This window comes from Rhea americana, unplaced genomic scaffold, assembly GCF_003343005.1.
Source record: "Rhea americana isolate MKP2758 unplaced genomic scaffold, rheAme1 scaffold_52, whole genome shotgun sequence".
NCBI classification, from domain to species: Eukaryota; Metazoa; Chordata; class Aves; order Rheiformes; family Rheidae; genus Rhea; species Rhea americana.
In genome coordinates this window covers 4099861-4123059 of record NW_028186668.1, presented here as the reverse complement: position 1 = coordinate 4123059, position 23199 = coordinate 4099861, and the positions used below count along the sequence as shown (strand labels likewise).

General features: G+C 37.8%; 1 protein-coding gene across 2 annotated transcripts in view; it reads left to right on the top strand.

The window, feature by feature from the left end:
- The window catches only part of COL4A1 (collagen type IV alpha 1 chain), a 127622-nt gene that overhangs the window by 72786 nt on the left and 31637 nt on the right, over positions 1 to 23199 (top strand). For both annotated transcript variants that reach the window (XM_085318133.1, XM_085318132.1), the window contains exons 4-28: positions 35 to 79; positions 1621 to 1665; positions 1773 to 1835; positions 1932 to 1985; positions 2129 to 2155; positions 3506 to 3589; positions 3700 to 3762; positions 4832 to 4867; positions 5475 to 5516; positions 7414 to 7503; positions 8072 to 8107; positions 8255 to 8314; positions 11692 to 11736; positions 11960 to 12013; positions 12527 to 12568; positions 13409 to 13502; positions 14187 to 14222; positions 15848 to 16012; positions 17443 to 17538; positions 18253 to 18333; positions 19074 to 19144; positions 21338 to 21529; positions 22363 to 22531; positions 22858 to 22950; positions 23049 to 23153. In XM_085318133.1, the coding sequence (XP_085174259.1) occupies positions 35 to 79; positions 1621 to 1665; positions 1773 to 1835; positions 1932 to 1985; positions 2129 to 2155; positions 3506 to 3589; positions 3700 to 3762; positions 4832 to 4867; positions 5475 to 5516; positions 7414 to 7503; positions 8072 to 8107; positions 8255 to 8314; positions 11692 to 11736; positions 11960 to 12013; positions 12527 to 12568; positions 13409 to 13502; positions 14187 to 14222; positions 15848 to 16012; positions 17443 to 17538; positions 18253 to 18333; positions 19074 to 19144; positions 21338 to 21529; positions 22363 to 22531; positions 22858 to 22950; positions 23049 to 23153 (1888 nt within the window). The remainder of the gene's footprint in view (positions 1 to 34; positions 80 to 1620; positions 1666 to 1772; positions 1836 to 1931; positions 1986 to 2128; positions 2156 to 3505; positions 3590 to 3699; positions 3763 to 4831; positions 4868 to 5474; positions 5517 to 7413; positions 7504 to 8071; positions 8108 to 8254; positions 8315 to 11691; positions 11737 to 11959; positions 12014 to 12526; positions 12569 to 13408; positions 13503 to 14186; positions 14223 to 15847; positions 16013 to 17442; positions 17539 to 18252; positions 18334 to 19073; positions 19145 to 21337; positions 21530 to 22362; positions 22532 to 22857; positions 22951 to 23048; positions 23154 to 23199) is intronic.

Sequence of the window (23199 nt, the reverse complement as noted above, 5' to 3'; positions counted from 1 at the left end):
TAGGAAAGACAAAGCTATCTCTTTTCCATTACAGGGTGATACTGGAGAACCAGGACTGCCAGGAACAAAAGGAACAAGAGTGAGTTCCAATTTACTTACATTTTTGCAATCTGAAGGTTAGCATACCTTTAAGTCTTTGTGGCTACCTTCAAGTGCAAGATGGGGTTAGTCTCTTTTTTCAGTTAATCAATGGCCTCCTCTTGTGCTGCACAATGATTTCAAAATTCTTGCTCTTGCCTTTGAGGTTCTGCATTGTGCAGTCAGTGCCTTTGCTCATTTGCATTTTCACCTGGTCCTTACCTCTGCGGCAACAGCACTGGTTTTAATATTCCTTTGATATCTCTCTGCCATACCAAGAGGATTTTTTCCAATTTGAATATGAACTGCCTTTATTACCTCATGCAAAAATCTCCTTTATGTTTGCTCTCTAACCTCCTTTAAGCACTCCAGCAGAGAAGCTGATACACTCATGAGCATGTACACATTAAAAATTACGTACATGGTGTGGGGCTGAATCATTAAAGTCATGGACGAAGATCTCCTGATGTTTTTAATTCTAGGAGAGTCTCTGAGTATGCCTGTATCTTTCCTATTGTCATTTCTGTTTAATATGATACTTGTGTTAACATTTATTTTAGCAGATTATATTGGCCAAGGCCTTTTTGTGTTTGGTGAGGAGCCAAGCCCATTTTGAGCATTTTCRCATTTTGTAACAGAACAGTGAAAGAAGAGTTGAGTGATTTGACTAGTAATGATACACACATATTTTTACCTATGTCCTCTTGTCCACAGATCTCCAAAATGCTGTCTCAGTTTTGTTCCTCATTCACCTGCAGTTATTGCAGCAGGTAGAATGAGTCAGTTGCAGCCTTGAGTTACTGCAGAGGGGTTACTCTATTAGCTCAAGAAATCCCCATTTCAATCCATGCCGTTCATGATAACCAGAAGTACCCTGACTGTTAATGTAAATTAGTGTCTCCTGGTAAATGTCTTCACCTTTTGCAATGCTCATAGCTGTATATTAGCAATGATAAAGTGCAGGGAGATGCAAATATACTATCTGAGCTGAAGGATTCACATACATCTTTTCTGCTTCACAACACTTATGTTACAAAGTGCTCTATGAATAAATAAGCTGGTTGCATGAAAGTGATGTGCCTAGTCAAGCACCTGATGCATTATGCTGGCAAGCTGCTCAGGAAAAAATAATGTATTTGAACCTAATATTTTCTTAATGCAGAAGATGAAATTGTAACACTGATGTGGATTATGAAAGATGGAAAAACATCTTTGTAGTGTATTAACATTCGCTTCTGCTATGAAGAGATGTCTACAGTAAATGTCATGTTAGAAATGATGATTGTGAAGACAAAACCTACATTGATATTTTTGCCTGTGCAGTTGAAGAAAATGAAGAAAATATTTTGAATTATTAGAATGCCATGACTGAGAGTTTTTAAGATTAGAGATATTTTGCAAAGAAACTTTAAAAGAAGCTATTACTCATTTTCTGACTTTCCCTATTGGAGATGAGACTAGAGCAGTTTGTCATTTTGTTTTTTTTTTTCTCATTTTTTCATTTAAATTTCCCAAGTTCAAAATGTTCTTTGTCAATTACAGGGCCCACCAGGATCATCAGGATATCCAGGAAACCCAGGCCTTCCTGTATGTGAGATGTATATGTGTTTTTACAAAGAAATCAAAGTTTTAATTATGACGTCTGTCGTGTACTATTGCTATATTGCTAATTTCTTCACTTCCTTTTCATGTAGGGCATTCCTGGACAAGATGGCCCTCCAGGTCCACCTGGTATTCCAGGATGTAATGGCACAAAGGTGACATTTATATATATTTATAACATTTCTGTGCTGAAATAAAAACCTCTGAAGAGTATATTCCCTATACAAAGCCAATTTCTTTGTTCCCCTTAGGGTGAAAGAGGTCCAGTAGGTCCCCCAGGTTTACCAGGATTGACTGGAAGCATAGTAAGTAGATACTTTCATGATTAATTCACTTGTATCAACTCTAATTCTTGAAATGTAAATATAACTATGTAAAATTATAGCGTATAAAATGTAATTTTTACACTACTGGTGAAAACTAACATGAACTACTTATTTTTTCACAGGGACCTCCAGGACCTCCTGGAATGAAGGTACATTGTGCTCTGAATGTGTTCATATCCTGCTTAATCTGTAAGAATTAAGATGAACTCTACACCCTCTAAGATAGCAGTCCTTACTTACAGACTGAAGAATTGTGCCGTCACGCTTCACTTTTTGAATTCTGTTCTGCAATCCCTCTAAATAAAGACAGTGGGACAATCTCCAGTTCATAACAATTGAACATATGTATTGTTCCATGCAGGTCTTAAAAGTGTAAGTATTACAGATGGCTTACCACAGCACAAAATGGTAGATGCCATTAACTGTGTATAAGTAGTATGGTGGCCACCTAATTATGCATAAAGATGTAGATTCATTGTATAATTCAAATGTTTGTTTTGGTATTACTGACATTTCAGTCATCTGAGTAGTTTCATGTAGATAATCTTTGCAGAAGGGAATGTAGTCCACAACATGAACCAAATATGACATACATAAACAAATAATTTACATAAATGAAAAGTTAAACTACATACTAAATATTAAGTGTATCTCATGAACTAAAGTATGAAATACTGAATGACAACAGAGAGCTCTGACTCTTTAGTATTAGAAAATATAATTTGAAACTACAAGTTAGGTACAAATCATAAACGTAGTCTCAGATTTGCAATGACAAGACTACCTGAAGCCATAAAATGCCTCTTTCCCTTCCTGTCTCATGGAAGGAAATGGCTCAGTCTAAAATAAGTGAAGTACTTGAATGTTTCTTTCCTAGATGTGTATGCATATGTGCTTTTGAAATAAAACCACTTAATCAAAAAATATTGCAACTTTGTTCAAAAAAGTAGAAAAGTGGGATTTTTTGCTATCAAAAAAGAGAAATAAAGAAGTGGATAATGATCAGGGTAGTTTCCAAATTTAAGTGATGTGGATTCTTTTTTAGAGGGTTCTTACTTGATTTTGGAGTTATGATTACAAACACTCAAGGCATGAATACTACTTTGATTTCAGAATTAGGTATAAGGCTGAAGAGCTCGGCCTGGAAAAGAAAGTGTGAGGTTACCAACTTCTTTTGTCAGCACCCACGCAGATGTTCCARTTGTGTAATAGCACTGTAGCTGTGTGAGATTTAGTGGGAAAATCTTTCCAATTATTCATTACAATATTGAAAGTAAGGGTGAGAATTAAAATTTGGTCCTGGAATTTCTTCTGACAGCTTTAAAGAAAATTTGACAATTAAGGTCTTCAGCTAAATTAAAAGAAGGAAGGTGATTTTTTTAAGTGATCATTCCAAGTGATTCCAAATTTTGCATAGTTCAGACTTTTCTCTCATCTTAATACCAGGATTTTTTAATGTATTTGAATAGATGTTTAAGTACTATTTTATTCTCTTATAGGGAGATCCAGGTGAAGTCATTGGTCTTTTACCTCCTAGTGTGCTAAAAGGTGACAAAGGCTTTCCTGGTCAACCTGGACTACCTGTAAGTCTAAATGATGTTTGAATAGCAGTGAATTTCAATTGATATTATATCAATATCATTAAATTGCCAAATAAATACCGCCTTTTAATGTTGTCTTTATTTTTTTGCAGGGTCCACCTGGAGCCCCAGGGTTTCAAGGGCCAATGGGGCCACCAGGGCTTCCAGGAGAGCCAGTAAGTTTCTTTTCATGGTGATTTGTGCTTCACTTACAAAGCTTTATAGAGAAGCTCAGTGAGGTGTATATGGCCAAGAATGACGGTCAGTKGTATAATTTAGGAAAGATAACCTGAGGTTCCAGACTTCATGTTCAGTCTCCTGGACTCTCTTGTGGTAGGAGTGACTAGGCGCATGGGCTTCCAACAGCAGCTGCCCCTAAAGTCATCCTCTCTTCTTGCAGGTTTTTGTCTTTCCTTTTTTAGTAGTTACTCATTTTCCCTCCTCCCCCATTTAATTAATTGAACATAAATCACTAACCTAGCCACCAGATCTAGATCAAARTGTTTGCTGTGGTTGTTCTTAAGGGTGGCCTCAGTAGAAAGGTACTGTAGACAGCAGGTCAACATGAACTGTCTGTAATAACTGCCAAATGCTGAGGGCATTTTAGTTACTTCTAGCTACTTTAATTTTTGGGCGGTCTCGTGAATATCTCATATATATCTTCTCTTCCTTTATTAGATGCAATTAACAGCTAGTAGAGATCATCTACTTCCATCTGTTAAAAAACTACCCTGTTTATCTTGCTGTTAAAGTGCACTGTGTTAGAATTCCGTTTATGCTACTGAAAGGATATACAGAAAAATGCAGTAAGAAGTTACTAATCAATATAAAGGTAGTAGAGTTGAGTCCTTGTTTGCACTTGTTAATATGAAAAAGAACAATCTTAATGAAAGAAATGTGAGGATTAATATTTAGCACAAGTGGACAGTAGCACACAAAACAACCGCACTGAGGTCAGTAATGAAATTGCTTTTCAGGGTAGTACCATAGGCTTTCTTTGATTGTCTCTTGTCTAGATGCTGACTAGGTCCAGCATTCTTAATTGTGTAACAAGTTCTGACGGAAGATCTTACATTTTGTTCATTTTTATTATTTATGCCACATTGTGGGTTGGAGTAGGCAGTAGCAGAGAAATGCCCTGGGTCTTGGTTAAGTGGAAGGGTTTGCATTTTTGATATATAGATCGTAGAAATGAGTCCACCTAGAATACTATACACATATCTGCTAAAATGTCCTGTCTTACAGGGCCCTCCAGGGCAACCAGGACCCCCCGGTGAGAAGGTAAGGACRTGTTTTATTATAAAGATTAAGTCTACTCATTTATTTCTTTACTTTTTATTTTATTTTATTACTATTTATTTATTATTTTACTATACTAGTTCCAAAAAAAAGCTGGAAATTTATGGTAATAGAAGAGTGGGTGTTTTTACACTTTGGGATCTAATTTTATATTTATATAGAGCATCATAGAAGGAGACTTTTAAGCTAATTTTTTGGGCTTCCTTAGTGAGCCTTTTGGGCTCACTTGATGAAATCAGTAATGACTACAACATCCTACAATTGTTTGGATCCATCTAAAAATGTCAAAATGTGGAATTAGTCTCATTTGTCAGTAAAAGGTTGAAAAAAGGGAGCATACTGACACTCAAATTATCTTTCATTTTATATATTTTTTTCACCAGTTGCTGGAATGTGGGACTCAAGAAAACAGCTGGGGGGGGGGTTAAGACATGATTTATTTGTTTGTTTCATATGTGTTTTAAGAAGACTCTTTCTTATATCCTCTCTGAGCTTTTGCCATTTTCAAAATACTTTCGTATGTATGGATGTATGTACATGTGCATTGCTGATAAAAATTCACTAATTTATGTGTAATATTTATTTTCAGGGGTACATGGGCTTGGGTTTTCAGGGTCCCAAAGGTGAAAAGGTAAGTGTCTCTTGAAACTTTTTAGAGATCAACTGTTAGAAATATTCTTGAAGCTTTGTTTTAGATAAATAAATTGCTAGAATTAATCTGTGAAGAAAATCTATGCAATAACTTTGTAATTTTTGGAAAACTTGAATACATCTATCTGTAACTCATAACTAAATGAACATAATTCATGAGTGGTTACAGAATTTTGGCATGATGCTGTTATAATTGACGTTAATTTAGGTCATTATCCTATTTTTCAGCTGTGACTAGTACCAACTACTTCAGGAAAAAATATTTAGATTGCAGTTGGCGAATCGGAAATCATTTACTCTTCATATTAGGGCTCATCATGAGATTTGTTTGAAATTGATTTAGATCTAAGGGATGAGATTTAAYATGCTGTCCAAAACCATCAGAATTAATTATGATAGGACTCTTGAGAGCCCGTCTGYGTCACTGTTTTAGTTTGGATTGGGATTGTGCTTTTGAGGCAGATCTTTCAGTTGCCCGCTTTTACTATRTTTTGGCTGAGCCAAGAGCCGTTTCAGAGCGCACAGACTTTTTTCCTTTTGAAAGAAACAAAACCAAAAGGTGTGCTTATTGCTGACAATAGCAATATTTACAGGATATCTTGTTACTTACCAACACTGCCAGACCGTTCATAAAAATAATCAACATTCCAGATGTTTACTGGGAGGCTGAGGTGGGATTTTGTGCTGTCCTACTTCTCACTGTTTGCTGCAGGGGTACTGAGCAACCCTACTTTGGTTTTCCTTGTTGCTAGATTTTGATCAGTGATACCACTTTTTCTGCCTACTCCATGACTAGTCAACTGTAATGCACAGCTCATTTCCCATGTATTAACTGAACTATGATAACCGATCCCATTTATTCGCATAACCAGCATCAATTGGGAGGTAAAGCATACTAGGCTTAATGTGTTATCTCTCCTGCTGAGGGCTAGGCTAGTGTGTTTTATGTTGCATTTGCAGGGGCAAGAAATGCATGCAGTCATGCGTTATAGTTCAGTAAATTGCATGTGTGAGCCCTTTGCTTCTTCAGAAGCTCCTCAATGAGTATCATAGGCAGAGGCCTTTTCAAGTATAAGTAAATCATGTTACCTTAGGGTTTTTTTCTTTCTTGGTACTTTTTATGTCTGGAGGCACTCTATTCCTACTAGAGGCAATTTTTCATGACATGATGCATTGCTGAGATTAGCTTGTTATCATAAAATTGCTTGGAAAATGTTGACAGTAGAAGCATGTAGACTCCTGGACACCYCAGGTTTGCCTTTAGCGAAAAAGGAATGGTATTGCTAGGTAGTGCTGCTTGGCAGAAATGTATCAGCCCTTTTGGACGTGTTTTACTGTAAAAGATACTGCTTTTACCCTCTATAAAGAGGCAAGGTTCCCACACTGCTGTGGACAAATACATTATTAACAGTGTGGTCCACACTTTAGTTTTTCAACGTGGCCTTTAGAGACAGTTGTAAAGCTGGTGGAACACTATAAACTTTGACTCACATCTTTTTTTCAAGAATAGATTTTCTGAACCTGACCTTGTTTCCTAATATCCTTCCTTGTAAGGGAGGCACTAAAATACTTTTGCACCATCATAATAGTTGGACACATTCCTGATATTCACTATTGATCGTTCTCCACCTTATCAGGCGATACTGAGATCCCTCTTCACGACATTCTTAGCGTATTACACATTATAAAATTGTGTCTCCTGTAACTGTGTATGCAAACCTTTCTCTGACTGATTTTTCTGAAAGAATAATTCAAAAAAAATTCAGCTATATTTTTAAAAGTGAATGGTAATTCTCTTTTTCTGTATTGGTCTTAGTAWGGATTGTTCTCAGTGTCAGTAGTGTTTCTAATGAACTACCTTGGGTTTGGTTTGACAGGGAGAACAAGGAGTAAGGGGCCCCCCCGGACCACCAGGCCCAGCTCCRCATATGAAAGAAAAAGGAAGTGAAATTATAAGGGGAGAAAAGGTAATGATTACTCTTGTTTTACTCTTGCTTCAAGGATAATCAGTAGGAACTAGCTAACTAAAAGAACAGGGAAGATTAATTTACCTACAGCCAATTTTTTAAAAAGTTCTTTGTATTTTATGTTATCAGTTTTGATGGTCTTTCTTGAAGTTTCTCTGAAATATCTGATGATAACAGCATAAATAGGAAGGATGATTGATAAGCATCATCTGGTAAACCTCAAATATTCTAAAAATTGGAATTAAGTAACTTGTACTGGMGTTTTCATTTACAGAATAACATTTATGGAATCTGAGTGCTAATGAATTCCACAGTTATTGAATCAGACACTATGAGCATTGCATATTAGTATAATAAATTAGCTTAATGGATTCCAGTTTTGTGTTTAAAAATTTGTGTTTAGTTTGACTTCTTGTACATCATACTATTAAGCATAGTTTTTTGAAGTGGAGAACAAGGTTAGAAGTGCTATGTCTGCTGTGAAGAAGTAAATGACTTACAGCCTAAATGAATTATGGATAAAATTTGGCTTATTAATCTACACTTTTTTTTTTTCTACTTTGATTAGGGTGATCCTGGTGAAAAGGGTGAACCGGGTATCCCAGTAAGTATTACGGAGAAGATTTCTTATTTTAGTGAAAATTTTAAAGAATCTAATGGTGGCCCTGAAGATCTTTATAGCTGATAGATAAAATGAGATTTATGCTAGAGTATGTCAGTATTCTTAATGTGATGTTTATTTATTTTCCAGGGATTACCAGGTTCAGGTTTCAAAGGGGAAAAGGGTGAACCTGGAAAGCCTGGTCCACGTGTAAGTATGCTCAACTTTATCAAGCACATACTTGCAATCACTGTATTGTTTCCATAAATTAATTAAATTTGGTAATCGCTAATGACACAGTAAATGCGGTATACTTCAAACAAATGAGTTTTGCAGTAGTCTTCAGCAGGAGAGGTCCATGAGTCAAGACAGTGAGAATGTGCAGTAACAGAAATATGTACCATGCTTTCAGCTAACTGAAAGTGGTGGAYGTTGTGTACCTTGTGCAGTGGACGTTGTGTACCTTGACTTCGGCAAGGCTTTTGACACTGTCTCCCRTAACATCCTCCTAGACAAGCTCAGGAAGTGTGGGTTAGACGAGTGGATTGAGAACTGGCTGAAAGGCAGAGCTTGGAGGGTCGTCATCAGTAGCACAGAGTCCAGTTGGAGGCCTGTGGCTAGTGGAGTTCCCCAGGGCTCACTCCTGGGTCCCATCCTGTTCAACTTCTTCATCAGTGACCTGGATGAGGGGGCAGAGTGCATCCTCAGCAAGTTTGCTGATGATACCAAGCTGGGAGGAGTGGGTGACACACCTGAGGGCTGTGCTGCCATTCAGAGAGACCTGGACAGGCTGGAGAGCTGGGCAGAGAGGAACCTCCTGAGGTTCAACAAGGGCAAGTGCAGAGTCCTGCACCTAGGCAGAAATAACACAAGGCACCAGTACAAGCTGGGGGCTGACCTKCTGGAGAGCAGCTCTGCAGAGAAGGACCTGGGAGTGCTGGTGGATGACAAGTTGACCATGAGCCAGCAATGTGCCCTTGTGGCCGAGAAGGCCCATGGTATCCTGGGGTGCATTAGGAAGACTGTTTCCAGCAGGTGGAGGGAGGTGATCCTGTCCCTCTACTCAGCCCTGGGGAGGCCTCATCTCGAGTCCTGTGTCCAGTTCTGGGCTCTCCAGTCCAAGAGAGACATGGAGCTTCTGGAGAGAGTCCAGCGTAGGGCTACGAGGATGACCAGAGGGCTGGAGCACCTGCCCTATGAGGAACGGCTGCGAGAGTTGGGCCTGTTTAGCCTGGGGAAGAGAAGACTGAGGGGGTGTCTTATCAATGTGTACAAGTACCTGAAGGGAGGGTGTCAAGGGGACGGGGACAAACTCTTTTCAGTTGCCCCGTGTGACAGGACAAGAGACAATGGGCGGAAATTGAAGCACAGGAAGTTCTGCCTGACTGTGAGGGGGAATTTCTTCCCTGTGAGAGTGACGGAGCACTGGCACAGGTTGCCCAGAGGGGTGATGGAGTCTCCTTCTCTGGAGATCTTCAAGGCCTGCCTGGATGCAACCCTGTCTAACGTGCTGTAGGTGACCCTGCTTGAGCAGGGAGGTTGGACTAGATGATCTCCAGAGGTCCCTTCCAACCTTACTGATTCTATGATTCTATGAACTAAAAGACACCTAACACTGCCTGAGGTGCTGAACGTGGAGGCAGGACTCTCCCTGATCCCAGTTGAGGCAAGATCAGGTCATTCCAGTAGAGAAGAAGCAAAGCAGAACAAATCACTTTATATGAATGAAACTTTGTATGAATGGAAAATGAAATCACTTTGGCTGAAGGAAACATTTCAAGTACTATTTCATACAATCTATAAGTAAATCTGTTTGGCCTGAAGGTACTATTTCTTACAAAGAAGAGGAATGGAGCAAAAAAATTATGTGACTGACCTAAGTTATCTTGCTGATTTCTTGCCTGAGTACAGATGCTTGAGGCCATAGTGGCTGTTACATTTGCCTACTCTGACCTATAKCGTAGGCTTATTCATATCACTTCTATGTGAGTCATGCTGTATCTTTCATAATTGAGTTGGTAGCAAAACCAATTTCTATGTGAATTCTTATTTAGATTATTGTTTCTCAAATTGTGAGTCAACATAAGCTCTTAGAAAAAGACCCAAGGCAGCTATAGGTAATGAATTATAATGCAATATGAAAAAGAGAAAATCTCRCTCTTTTTCTTATTATACTTAAAGTCAAGTATTCTGTCAACCTTTCAGTATAAGTACGTAATGGGTTTATCCCTATTATCATGTATATATCTTTTCCTCTTACAGTAAATGAGGGCTTGACAGATGGGAGGTTGGAGGAACATTGACCTAGACCTTACTGAGGAAGTCAGGGAATCTTTGAATGGATTGTGCAAAAATATGGCTTTCAGTTTCTATAGGGTTCTCTGACATTTCTAAGAAACTTGTATATAAATATTGCTATTCAAGTATTGGCTATATGCTATCATAGTGCCTTCTGAAATTAAGAAAAGTCCTGAAAGATAAATATTAAGATCAGATTTCTAGTTTTATGGAATYATTTGGCTAGCATTTAATTAATTCCAGTTAGAGTGTACGTTTGAAATCTAATAACTCTTTTGATTTTACAGCTCATAATTTTAATTAGGAATTAAAAATTAGTAGTAACACTTCTTCATAAGATACCATAGCTGCCCCACTGGCGGCGGTGGCCAGTTCACATTTGTTATATCATTTCTAACCTTCCAYTTAACTGTTCTAGGTTGACTTGATTTGTCCTAGAATTGCTAGGATTATTTGTAGACTGAATTGTGTGTTACTTTGTATATTAAATGTATTTCTTTTGTTAGTTTTATGGGGAAAACTCACATTTCTTATGATAGGCATACAGCCTGACYACTATGACACAACTAAATGGATTAGGCTACCAGCCTAGGCTCCGCTTCCTTTAYAGTCTGTAGTAAGAGAGAGAGAATCCTGAAAATTGGTTTGATCCATCTAGGTCATTTATCACATACCCATTGTTTAATGTAAGGGAATCTAATCCCCTGTGTAGGCTTGCACAGTGRTCTAACAGGGAAACCCTTTGCCTTGGAAGTGGGAGTCTTGGATTCTAGGTTATCATCTGCCCCCTGTTTTGAAATTATGGCTTCCAATTCAGGGAAGGTGTTTTTACCACTAGATTACTCCGTGGTCTGAGGTGGGGCTACTCTTCCAGCCTTTCCACTGAAACTGAGCCATTGAGTGTCTATGAATAAAAGTTTTAGGAGGCTGGAGAGTGTATAAGCAAGAGGTAGAAAGATTGCTATGAAGGGAGGAGGTTCTGGGTCTGGTTCCTGCTTGCTGTGTTGTTGATATATTTTGTTTGAAAAGTTTTTGACTGGGAAATCCTTAAGCTAGTCCTGAAGCTGGGACCAAATCCGCAGGATTTTACTTAACACCGTGGATTGTAGGAAGTTGAATAACATAAGCACCGGGAAGTCGGTTTGCCTGCTTTGTACGCTATCCTGTTAGCCGTGTTAGCACTCTTTCATTAATGTACGAGAATAGTGATTGTTTAGTTTTAGTGTTTCACTCACTGTATATATGTATGTGGCAGTGTGTAAAGCAGAGTGGAACTTCGTGTTTTACAGGGAAAGCCTGGAAAAGATGGTGAACCAGGACCAAAAGGAGAACCTGTATGTATTTTACTAAATTTTCCGTACTGTGTCTTGCATTTTAAAACCAAAACCTGACTGTCTATTGCAGCTGTTTGAAATTTTCTAGTCTTACGAATTGTTTACATAAAATTGTTGTTTTCAGTGAATTAGTGACTGSTTTAAGAACTTAAAACTTCGATGCTGCCAGAGTTAAGGTACAGCTATATTTGTGTTATCTGGTTTTGCTGTCTTCCACATACAGGGTTTGCCTGGCGGGTTTGGGATTCCCGGGCGACCCGGTGAAGCTGGTGTTAAGGTGCGTACTGGACTCTTACTTCCCATCACACAGAATAAATAGTTAAGAACTCATATACCCTGTTCACAGGAATGCATTAAAACAACAAATGTGCACAAAGCAGTATTAAATGAATATTGTGAAGACATCATGCAGAGATTAGGAAATGTCAAAATTAAAGTTACTTAGGCATCTTTAATTTAGATCTCTTATATGAAGAGATTAGTGCAGGCTTTAATTACATAAGCTCTTTGCTTACCTGGCAAATGTAAAAATATACTTTCCCAAAATCACAGATTCTCTTTACATAGTGTCAAGCAGTGCAGTCCCACGAACTGTAACTAATTAGTACTTATTGCAATGTCACAGGTAATTAGTATTTGGAATTTGTATGAATAGTTATGAAAGAGTTCATTTGCTAAGGAAATTCTATTTTGTGGTGAAGAAAATTTCATGTATTATACATAAAATAATTGAATGCCACTGAGTTTTGTGTATGCAACAGATTAAAATATGAAATGTGATTTGATTTAGGGTGAAAAAGGTGATCAAGGTCTTCCAGGGCCTCCAGGAAGAGTAAGTAAAATAAATCTGTGTTTTATCTAAGCTTAAAGGAAAATATGCATGTCATCAAAATCAAAGCACACTCAAACAATCAGAAAAAAAAAGAGATACTATGCATATTGTGATCTCGTTGAAATTGGCAATACTATTATCATTTTTTCCCTAATGGAAGCAAAAGTTGGAAACCTTATTTCTTAAGTATATTTGAAACTTGGAAAGGGAGTTCCCAAGGAATATGGATTTCGATGTTTTTGACTATGAAAATGATAGGCAATTGTAAATCAATACAAACTATTTCAAAGAGAATTGCTCTGCAGTTTCGTAGTTCATAATTTATTTTAACACTTCAAGTAAAAAATGAAATTGCTATTGGTCAGGAGGAGATAAATCGTTGAWCATGCTTATTTCCCAATATCTGAATTTAGTTTGAAAACTGTTGCATACTCCTTGCATATTTTCTTGTATATGTAGTATCCTGTATGTTAAGTTTAGATTGATGCTAGCATAAACTACCAGAACAGAGTCTTTTAAAATGAAAGCTAATATAAGCCTGATGATAGGTCAGTGCTTAGGCTGTGTTAAGGTTTCTTTATATCATTCTTGATGAGAGAAGTGTTATAAAGCTCTGCAGATAATCATACTGCTGATATGAAGGAATTCTGGTAGAACAGGAAATCCTTTTTTTATTCCTGGTATTTCCTCAGCAGCTACCAGTCTCCTGCAGCAGCAATTACATATAAGTTGTTATTGCAAAGCAAAATGGCCTCTGTGCCATCAGATCGGGATAGGTGAGATGCAAACTTGAGCATAGTTACTTATTCCTGGTGTTCTAGTCTTTGTCCTGTGATTCAGGTTATAGATACTGGAACAGTGGATTCCTTTGGTGAAAAAGGAGACCCTGGAGCTTCAGGTTTGCCAGGACTGAAAGGTCAAAAGGGTGAAAAAGGTACGTATTTTGTCTTGTCCTTTTTGCCTGAGTTACGTTTTTATTTTTCTTTTTACAAGAAATTATAATTGCACTATCTTTGTGCCTCTGGTGCTCTATATGACAATCAAAATGTCATTAATTTAATTGATGTCACATTGTTGCAGTTTTGTTATGCACTGTTCAAAAGATGCTACATTTCAATTATAGATTAAAACAGGGAAAGAATAAAATGGATCTTGAAATGTTGATTTTATATCTGTTAGATAATCCAGTGAGATTATTTAGCAAAGAAAGAAATTTTCAGAAGTGTGAGGTAGGATAATAATGCAGTGAATCATGAAAAGAGTCCTTAAAAAAGCAAGTCAATAGCTAAATTTTTAAAAGACTTCTAAGTAATTTGTAAAACTCCTCAGTGAATATGGAAAATCAAGCATTCCTCTTTCCTGTTTTCCCCACCATAGACCTTACCCTGTTGGTGAAAAATCAATGGAGAAGATGGGACTCAGCACTTGTAGGATCAAGGCCTTTTTACTAAATGTGTTGTTTGCAGATAGCTATGGACTATCTAACTTTGAGCTTTGATTCAGACCATATTTACTCATAATGTTTACTTTAATAATGTGTGCTAAAAGGTTGCTAGCGTTGGCATTGCTTGTTTCATTGCATAGTTGAAAACCTCTTTTTTTAACCTCTCTTTTTAAGGTTTCCCTGGTATACAAGGAGTCCCAGGTCCTCCAGGTATGAATTTGTGGCCATTGATTTTGTTCACTTTTTTCCTTTGCTCTTGGGGGAAGGCACCTGAGAGATGCTTTCATCCACTGTTTCCAGTCACTTCCTGACTTGCAGAGTGCCTGGGCAGTGGCTGCTCTGGGGAKCTAATCCTCACCCTAGGCCCTTCCTGCTCACCTCTGTGATGWGATCCAACCTTGCTCTCTGTGTAGAGCCCTGTTAAATTTATGCAAACGATAGTCTTTCTGTTTGAAGTGGAAAAGCAGGTAGTGTGCACAGGTTGTCAGAGAGAGTCCAGAAATTTTTAAGATTCCCTGAGCAAGAAAACTTCTAAAATATGAATATGTATGTATTACTTCTGTATGAATATTCATGCATAGATGTGCATAGGAATGCATGCTATCTCCTATATAATTTAGTTTGCTCTTACTTCAGCTGTACATGTGTTTGCATAAATATAATAAAACAAGTCTTATAGGGAGAAACAATGTAGTTTATTAAATCAAGGTAATTCCTGAAGGTGCTCTGATTTTTTTTCAATTACATTACTTGATCCAATAAAGAAATATTTCTTCTCCCTGAAAGTGTTACTTTATTTGTACTCTAATATCTTCACATCCATGCCAACACTACTATTATGTGTATATACACAGGTACATGGGTATGGAGTAAGCTACAATGTTTGCATTTCAAAAATGAAGCAAATCAGCTGCAGAAACCTGATTCCAGCACATCCACCAGTGATATTAATATTACTTTGTTCTTTGCCTGCATTTTCCATATTGACAGTGAGCTAAGTCTGAAATTAGTGTGAACCAGTGTCAGACAGTTGCAGGAAATTTTTCACAGTTTAGGGAGGAGATCCTGTGTACCGTGGACTGTGATATTCACTGAAGAATTCTGCATGATGAGACAAGAGCAATGGTGGCTCTTGGTCTGTCATTACCCTACATAAACTGAGATTTCTATGACTTTTCATGTTTTCTTGCAGTGCTGCTGGAGGATCAAAATATTTTAACAATCACGTCTAATGATTAGCTTTTAACTAAAATAACTCTTTAGAGTGTAACTGCACAAATGGCTCAAAGGAGCTCTCATGCAATTTTTTTCTAGCGATTTAATGGATTCTCCTGTTGGCTATTACTTACTTCTCGTTCCTGCAAACAATTTTGGTTTTAGCATTCCAGAAATCTGCTAACATTGTTGAATACTTATTCACTGAGGTTATTAGAAATACTGTCTATTTCTAAATGTGTTAAAGATGTAGTATTTGTATTATTATGAGACAAGGAAGAGTGTAGTAGCTTCTAAGTGTAATAAATATTTTCAGTTAACTCCTCTGTTGCCACTTTTTCTTACACAGCAAAAGTTGATTAAATTAAATCTCACAGGGCACTTTTGCTGCAAAGTAGGAGTATTTCCATAGGGACCTAGTGCAGGTATGTTATTCTGAGCTGTAGTGAGATTATAACCTGAATTTTTTGTAAATCACCAGTAGTCAAAATACAGTCCCTTTTGATTTTACGGTAGCATTTTTCCTTTGAGCTCTGAAAAGTAATGGAAGCTAATGTGTTGATAATGTTACTACCTTTTTAATTTTAACTTTCTTCATATATGTTTTACTCTGTTCAAAGGTCGACCTATTGCAGACCGGGTAGGAGCACCTGGTGTCCCTGGAGAGAGAGGTGAAAAAGGTGAAAAGGGTTCTCCAGGATTCTCTTTACCTGGACCACCTGGAAGAGATGGTTTCCCAGGTCCACCAGGGTTGCCTGGCCCACCAGGTCCTCCAGGCGTAACAGGTAGGTAAAACACTCAGCTGCTTTTCAGTATGAAGTCTCAAAACATGCTAATGTTTACATGCACATAAAAAGAAAAAGGAAACAAGATTATAAAAACTATGATCAGAATTCATGTATGAAAAGATGCATCTAGATCATGGAAGAAATGTATCTGAGCTGTCAATGGATCAAGTAAAAGCTGTTCCATGAGGCAGCCAGCCGCTCCTTTCCAGACTGGGACAAGGGTTCTTTGCTAAATAAGTGCTTTTAAAATGTCTTCAAAAAGTACACTGTGGACTGTTACATTATATCCAGAGAAGTTACCATAATTGGTTTCCTGTGTTCTAGTGTGCCAGCTTAGGGATATTTATACATTCTTAATAAAAACAATAAAAAAATACTAATAATGTTCTTACCATAAAAGATAGTTGTGCAATATCACAATTTACAAGTCTGTGATTCCAATATATGCAATATAGATTGAAAAAAAATAGAAGTAGAGACTGAGATACTCAGTTTTTTTCATTTACTAGAAGTTTTCAATGTAAAATGAAATTATCTTATGAGAGAACGGGGTCAACACTTGCTTTACAGTTGTTACATTTGCCAATGAGTCACTACAAAATCCAATACTTAGAACAGCCAGTTAAATAGCTAAATCTTACCTTGCCCCTAATAAGAACAATTCCCATTTTTTCTGTCAGTGCTTAATTCTGTTCCTTCTGCAGACACTTCTTTAATAGAAAACATTTTTTGTTTGTATTTAACATTTGTTTGTCAAACTTCACATAACGATTTTGACTACTACTACTAACTTTGACCAAGATTAAGTGTGATTGTATTGAATCAGAACCTGTGTCAAAACATCTAACAGAACAAGCATAATTTTTATTCTCATATAAACTCTGCTAAACATTGTTTTGTTACCCATTCCAGTTCCAACATATGTAGTGTCTTGTTTCCAGGAAGCATTAGCAATGTGGAAAAGCTGGTGCTAACAAGCTACTCTTAACTAGCAAGTTTCTCAAAACATTGACAACAAAGGCGTATGTACAAAAAATTCTACTAAAAGATTTTCTTTAGGACTTCAAAAATATTCTCCATTATCTTCAACATCAAAAATGCATTTTTTCATTCAAAGCGCTTTTCTTGGCTGAAAATTATGATAAAAATAGGATTTTATGTGGAAGTTGTTTATAACCTTATTCTGGCAGAGTCTGTCTTTTCTCTGTAATTTTAGAGGCTTCTGAACTAGCATATATAGGATCAGAACACAAAATCCCAGAAAATTTTTTCAGACCAAAAAAACCCCAGGAAAATAAAATGTTTCCCTGACTCATCACTACTCATGAAGACACATTCAGCTCAGAATTCACACTCACAGAAGCAGTCTTATAATGGAAATTTTCACTTATCAAACAATATTCTTTATTATTACATTTCAATTGCAGATGGAGTTGATCAATGCCAGCCAGGAGAACCTGGTGCCCCAGGTAGACCTGGAGCTCCAGGACAGCACGGATTTCCAGGAGAGATGGGAGAGAAAGGTAATATTATTTATAGTTTATGTGTGATTGTTTCTACTGCTTTATACCCTGGGGCTTAGATTTGTCAAGATGCTGAGGAGGTTGGGTTGGATCCAGAGAAGCAGTGCATAATGTAAGTTACAGAAGCAGCTCACGGATGCTGAAGATGTTCCTTGAGTCTTGGGTAAGTAAAAGAAGTGCGCTGTGTATTGAGTCGTGTGACCCAAACTTTGCTTATATTTCACATCGCTGGAAAGCTATAAAGGATGGCACAGGGCAGAAAGAGAAGCTGGGAAGAAAGAAAGGGTTGAGTATTGCCTTGTTAAGCACAACTAGCGCTGTTCATGGCAACTGAAGATGTGAATTCTGAGATGAAGTTTTCTGAGATTTAAAAGTTCTCCTTTTTCCTCTTTAATCTTTTTATTTCTTCTGTATTTGATATGTATTTGCCACCTTCTTTCTTGATCCTCTTCAGCCTGGTCCCATTTAACCATTCTATTAAATACTATTCTGAGGATAATAACTACTTGATTTTGCTGACATCTCTTTAAATTTTTTAAAGAATTTTGAATAAATTTGCTGATAAATTTTCACCGAGATGCTYGCTTAAAAGTGACTCATTTATTTTTAATCTTTCAACATGAAACATATTAAGTAGGCATTTGCCCATGAAGCTTGGAATTGTCTCATATGTTTTCATTGGTATTCATTAATGTTTTTTTTCTTTTTTTTTAGGTGACAAAGGTGATTCCTGTCCCTCATGTGAAGTAGGACCTCCTGGACTCCCTGGACCACAAGGACCACCAGGTCCAGCAGGTAAAAACCCATGGCAAAATTAACTATCAAGGGTAAAACCTAAAATTGCAAATTTAAGTCATAAAATTATTTTCTATCCTATTAATCAAATTGCTTGTGAAACTAATGACAGAAGGCTGGAATATTCTTATTGGCCTGWTTCCCACTGAAATCAGTGCGAATTTCTAAGGAAGCAGAAGCAGGTAACAGTGGAGTGTCTTTGAAAACTGTGGACCAAATTTGTTCAGAGAAGATCGTGAGAGTGAAAAAATAATGTGGGAAGCGTTTGCCACTGTGTGCCCAGGCACAGCAGTAGCCCACATATACATTCCCAGTTCTAACATTAAATTGTATGGTCAAAAGAAATAGTTTGTCTGCTACTATATCAGAAAAGTGCCATGCACAAACAGTGGTATTATACCTAATATTTGTTCTAGTTGTTATGTAGAAAAATGAATATGTTCTAGGAATTTTCAACATTGCAATGTTTAAATAATAGTTCTAAATGGTAATGTGAATTCAGAACATAGTGTCCAGCCCATGAAACGGGTTGAATTGTATATTTTATTCATAAGTCAAATGCATCATCCACTTCTGAGCTCTAATGCATGCAGACAACCTCACTGACTTTAGCACAATTATATTGATATAACTAAGGATGGAATTAGACACTTTGAGAAGGATCATAAAGGCTCCACAGACAATGAGCTATTTGTAAAAGCATATTATAAAAGAAAACTATTTTTTATTTCTCTGATAAGGTTTTCCAGGACAAGGGGGTTTCAAAGGCGAAAGAGGCTTACCTGGACTTAATGGCCTTCCAGGCGTACCTGTAAGTAATAACTTTCTAAATGTTTTGTTTTTTATTTCCTGTTAGGCATGTCATGAAAAAACATTCAGTGTGGTTGTGTAATATTTCTGTTTAAAATAGAAAGCACAGTGATATAATAAAGTTAAGGAGTTGGATATGCCTAGCAAAATAAACTAGGCAGCAATGGGATCTAGCTATTAGAGAAAACAAGAGCTGTCAGAAATGGTTTATATGTGCTTATACGAACTTGGCAGGACACTTGACCTTGCGGCTCAGCAAGCTAGGCAGTGGAGTTCGGCAAGAAATAGGATTTTGCGTGAAACTTGCAGGTCTGAGCTTCTCGTGTTACGGTGGGTCTCTCCCATGTCTCTTTCTGCTGCTGTGTGGGGATCTATCAAGAGCAAGAGAGAGAATGCAGTGCCATCTAGTGTAACCTGGACAGTTAAAATCCTATTAGCATGCAGCATATTTTTGCAGTTTGTCTGAATTTTGGGAAACGTGTGTAGCACAGTCAGTCCATAAAACCTAATTTTCAGATAGCTGGCAGGAAAGTTAAGTGGTTTTCAAGAAACAAGGGAAGTTTGTGAAAGTGGGTAGTATCCTAATAGTGTAAATTATGTTGGCACAGCATAACACAGCTCTCAGTTGGTAAGGCTGAGTACCAGAAATAGAGTAGCCACAAATGGCACAAATTACCCTTAGCACCATGCTAGCACTRCTGTGGTTGATTTTTGTCAGTTAGCTTAAGTGTCCCTTCATTCACTGTGGTCTACTCTAAAGACTTACAGTAGTGTACACATTCCTGTATTATAACACAGATTTTGACACCTTTCCTGATGTAACTAGATTGAGAGTTTGTCAGAATCTTTCCAGTGTAGTTTGTCCAGAGTGGTTTTCTCCTTGCAGCTGAATGTTTTTGGCAATGTAGCTTCTCGATGACTTTCATGTGTGCTAATTTTAATATACATTGGAGTTATCCAAGCTCCCTCTATCAACAGTGGTGATAGGCAGCTTCAGAAGTTAAACTATCTCACCTATATTGCTTACTTGAGAAACCTGTTCCTGTCTCTTGAATGTAAATAAAGTCTAGATTCATGTATTTTAGGCTAAAGTTAGCTGAGATTAATTCCACTCTCTGTGTTTCCACCCTGATAAACAAGATGRTGTTACTTAGTGACTTCATTTACTATAATATAAATTGGATTCCTGAACAAAATCATGGAGAAAATAAGAGAGACATCCTAACATATTTAAGCTTTTTCATGATTGGGATTTGTTCTCAGCACGTATTTTGCCACACCTTTACATTTACCCTTTATTGTCTGGTAAATTCTATTCATATGTTTTTTCAGACAAGGACTGGCTAGAACTCTGAATGCTTTTAAGCTTGTTTTGCTCCACAAAGTTCAGTCAGGTGAAGACCTAGCACACAGTTTAGCTTGGAAAGACAACTTAGACCCCACCCTTGCAAACTCACCTTGTTCAAGGTCATGCAGGAGCAGCAGAGTCTGATCTAGKACTGCCAAAGCTAGTGGAAAGATCGCCTTTGACTGTATTGATTCAGGCTTAAATGGAGGGTACACATAAGCCATAAGCAGTGAATGTTGCCCTGGAATTTTGTGCTTTACTGCACTAGTGAGCAGAGCAGATTCACTTGAAATTAAAGATACTGTTTGTATGAGAGAAGTGCATGTAAGTCCTGGACACTATGTAGGCAAAATTTGGAATTCTGGAAGTACAGAATATCCTATTATTATGTAGGGAATTTCTGCTCTGGAGAGCTTACAAAACCTTTTTTGAACATGTGCATGGGGAGACATGTAAGCTCTGAAAAAGACATGAAAAAGACAGACAGTTCTAAGAAACCTAGATTACCCTAATGCTGATACCATAGGTCTAGCTGAAATCCAACAGGCAGTCTATTGAAAATTCAGAGTACTTTTTCTCTGTCGTTGTCTACACTTCTTGGTAGAAATTTATGTGCACCATATAAATTGATATACCTGTGGTATGATATGATATGATGACAAGATGATCAAGACAGTGAATTTTGCAATAATTGCTTATTCAGTTAAGCAATTGAATAAGCTCTCTCCTGGAAAATATTCTCATTTGACCTTTTTTAGTGAAGACTTAATGTTTTATTTGATTTGGGTCTACTCTTTAATTTTTGACTGATGGGCCCCGATGACATTTGAATTTATTAAATTTCAGGGGCCACCAGGCACTCCAGGACTTATAGGCAGCCCTGGTGCAAAGGGAGAACCAGGAGATTTTTCTTATGACTCTATCCTGAAAGGTGAAAAGGGAGATCCTGGTTTCCCAGGACAACCAGGTATTCCTGGAAGAGAAGGAACACCGGGAAGAGATGGCCTGCCAGGTCCCCAGGGTCCAAAAGGAGCATCGGTATGTGTTTTTCTTTATTTTTATATGCTGTTCTATACATACTATCACATATTCTCATGTCCCACATATGCTTTATATTTATTGACCTCATTCATTGAATCAGGTTTTGTCCTTACCTGGAGTGTACTTAAGCTCTTTAGAAGAGTACTCTGGTTTCCCTGGAACCAGTGAGGAGTAGAGTTTTTCTGAGTTAGACTTTGTCCCAGTATACATGCCATGCAGATAAGTGATCTGACTCAGATGTATTCAGACTGTATGGCTTGTTACTTCAAGGACTGCAGAGCAGGGCTACTTCCCCTACAAATGGTGAGCATGGATGTTATTTTTTTTCCTTTCTCCCTCACTTCTGTCTTGATAGTGAGAACTAGTGTAGCTGATTTAATTCCTATTAAAGGATGAAGGAATGCAGTTAGCCAAGAAGAGATGATTATAGTAAGATGCTGCTCTCTTCTTGCATACTTCTTCTTTTTTGAAAGTAACGGTTCAAATTCTTGCCCTGCTAGGGAGTTCAGCTGACATGGAAGTGGAGCTCAGATTTGTTCCCAGATTCACCACTGGGAATATAGCCTAAATGATCCAGTTACTTACATTGCACAATTGCACATGGAAACAATAGAGTTTCCATGTGCACAACAGATATAGTTTCCGTGTGCACTTCCACTTGGGACCCAGTCCTGTTTCCACTGAATACAGTGATAAAGAGTCCACTTTCTTCAGTGTTAAAGATAAGTACCCTGTACTAAATCCAAGCTACAGAATATTCGGACAAAGAAGAGAACATATCCTGTCTTGCCAATCAGGCAAGAAGTACAATTATACTTTCTAAAAAATAGGGTACAGCTGGCTTGAAAGGAGAACGTGGTCCCCCCGGCCAACCTGGATTCCCTGGAGTACGTGGTGAAAGAGGTTTTCCTGGTCCTCCTGGGATAGGCTCAGCAGGGTTACCTGGTGACAAAGGAGACAGAGGCTTTGCTGGAACCCCAGGTTTACCAGGCCTTCCAGGTAATGCTATATTATGCTTTAAAAAAATACTTTAAGTGATGCAGCTTAGGGAATCACTGAGGTTCAAGATGAAAGGAAAAAGACTTAATAGTTTATGTCAGTGTTTGATCTCAAGAGTATACTTGCAACTGTTCAGGGSCAGTTTTCTTGAAGAGTTTCTTAGGCCAAAGCAGGATGATTTGTTTCCTCTTAAAAGTTCTGGTTTTCTATGAATTTTCTGTAAAAATCTTCATTAAAAGTCTGTCATGGATGTGGTGACTAATGCTGTTCACTAGGTGAAACTTCCTTGTTTTATTTCATCAGTTTACACACCTTTATATTCACAGGGGCAAAAGGTGAAGCAGGACGAACTGTTTCTCTCCCTGGTCCTCCTGGGGCAGATGGCCTTCCTGGGCCACCTGGTTTCCCTGGACCCCAAGGTACAGTATCCTGGTAATATTTGCTCTCGTGATGGTAATGGCTRTTTTCCCCAGGAGCTAGCCTTTACCATAACATTTGGCTTTTTTCTCTTGCAAAGGTGACAAAGGGAATCCTGGACTACCAGGGAGACCTGGCCTGCCAGGAGAAAAAGGTGCTGTTGGGCAGCCAGGTATAGGATTCCCTGGACCTCCAGGACCCAAAGGTAAGATACAGTTATCTGTGTAACTAACAGAGGTGGTGTGTCCGGA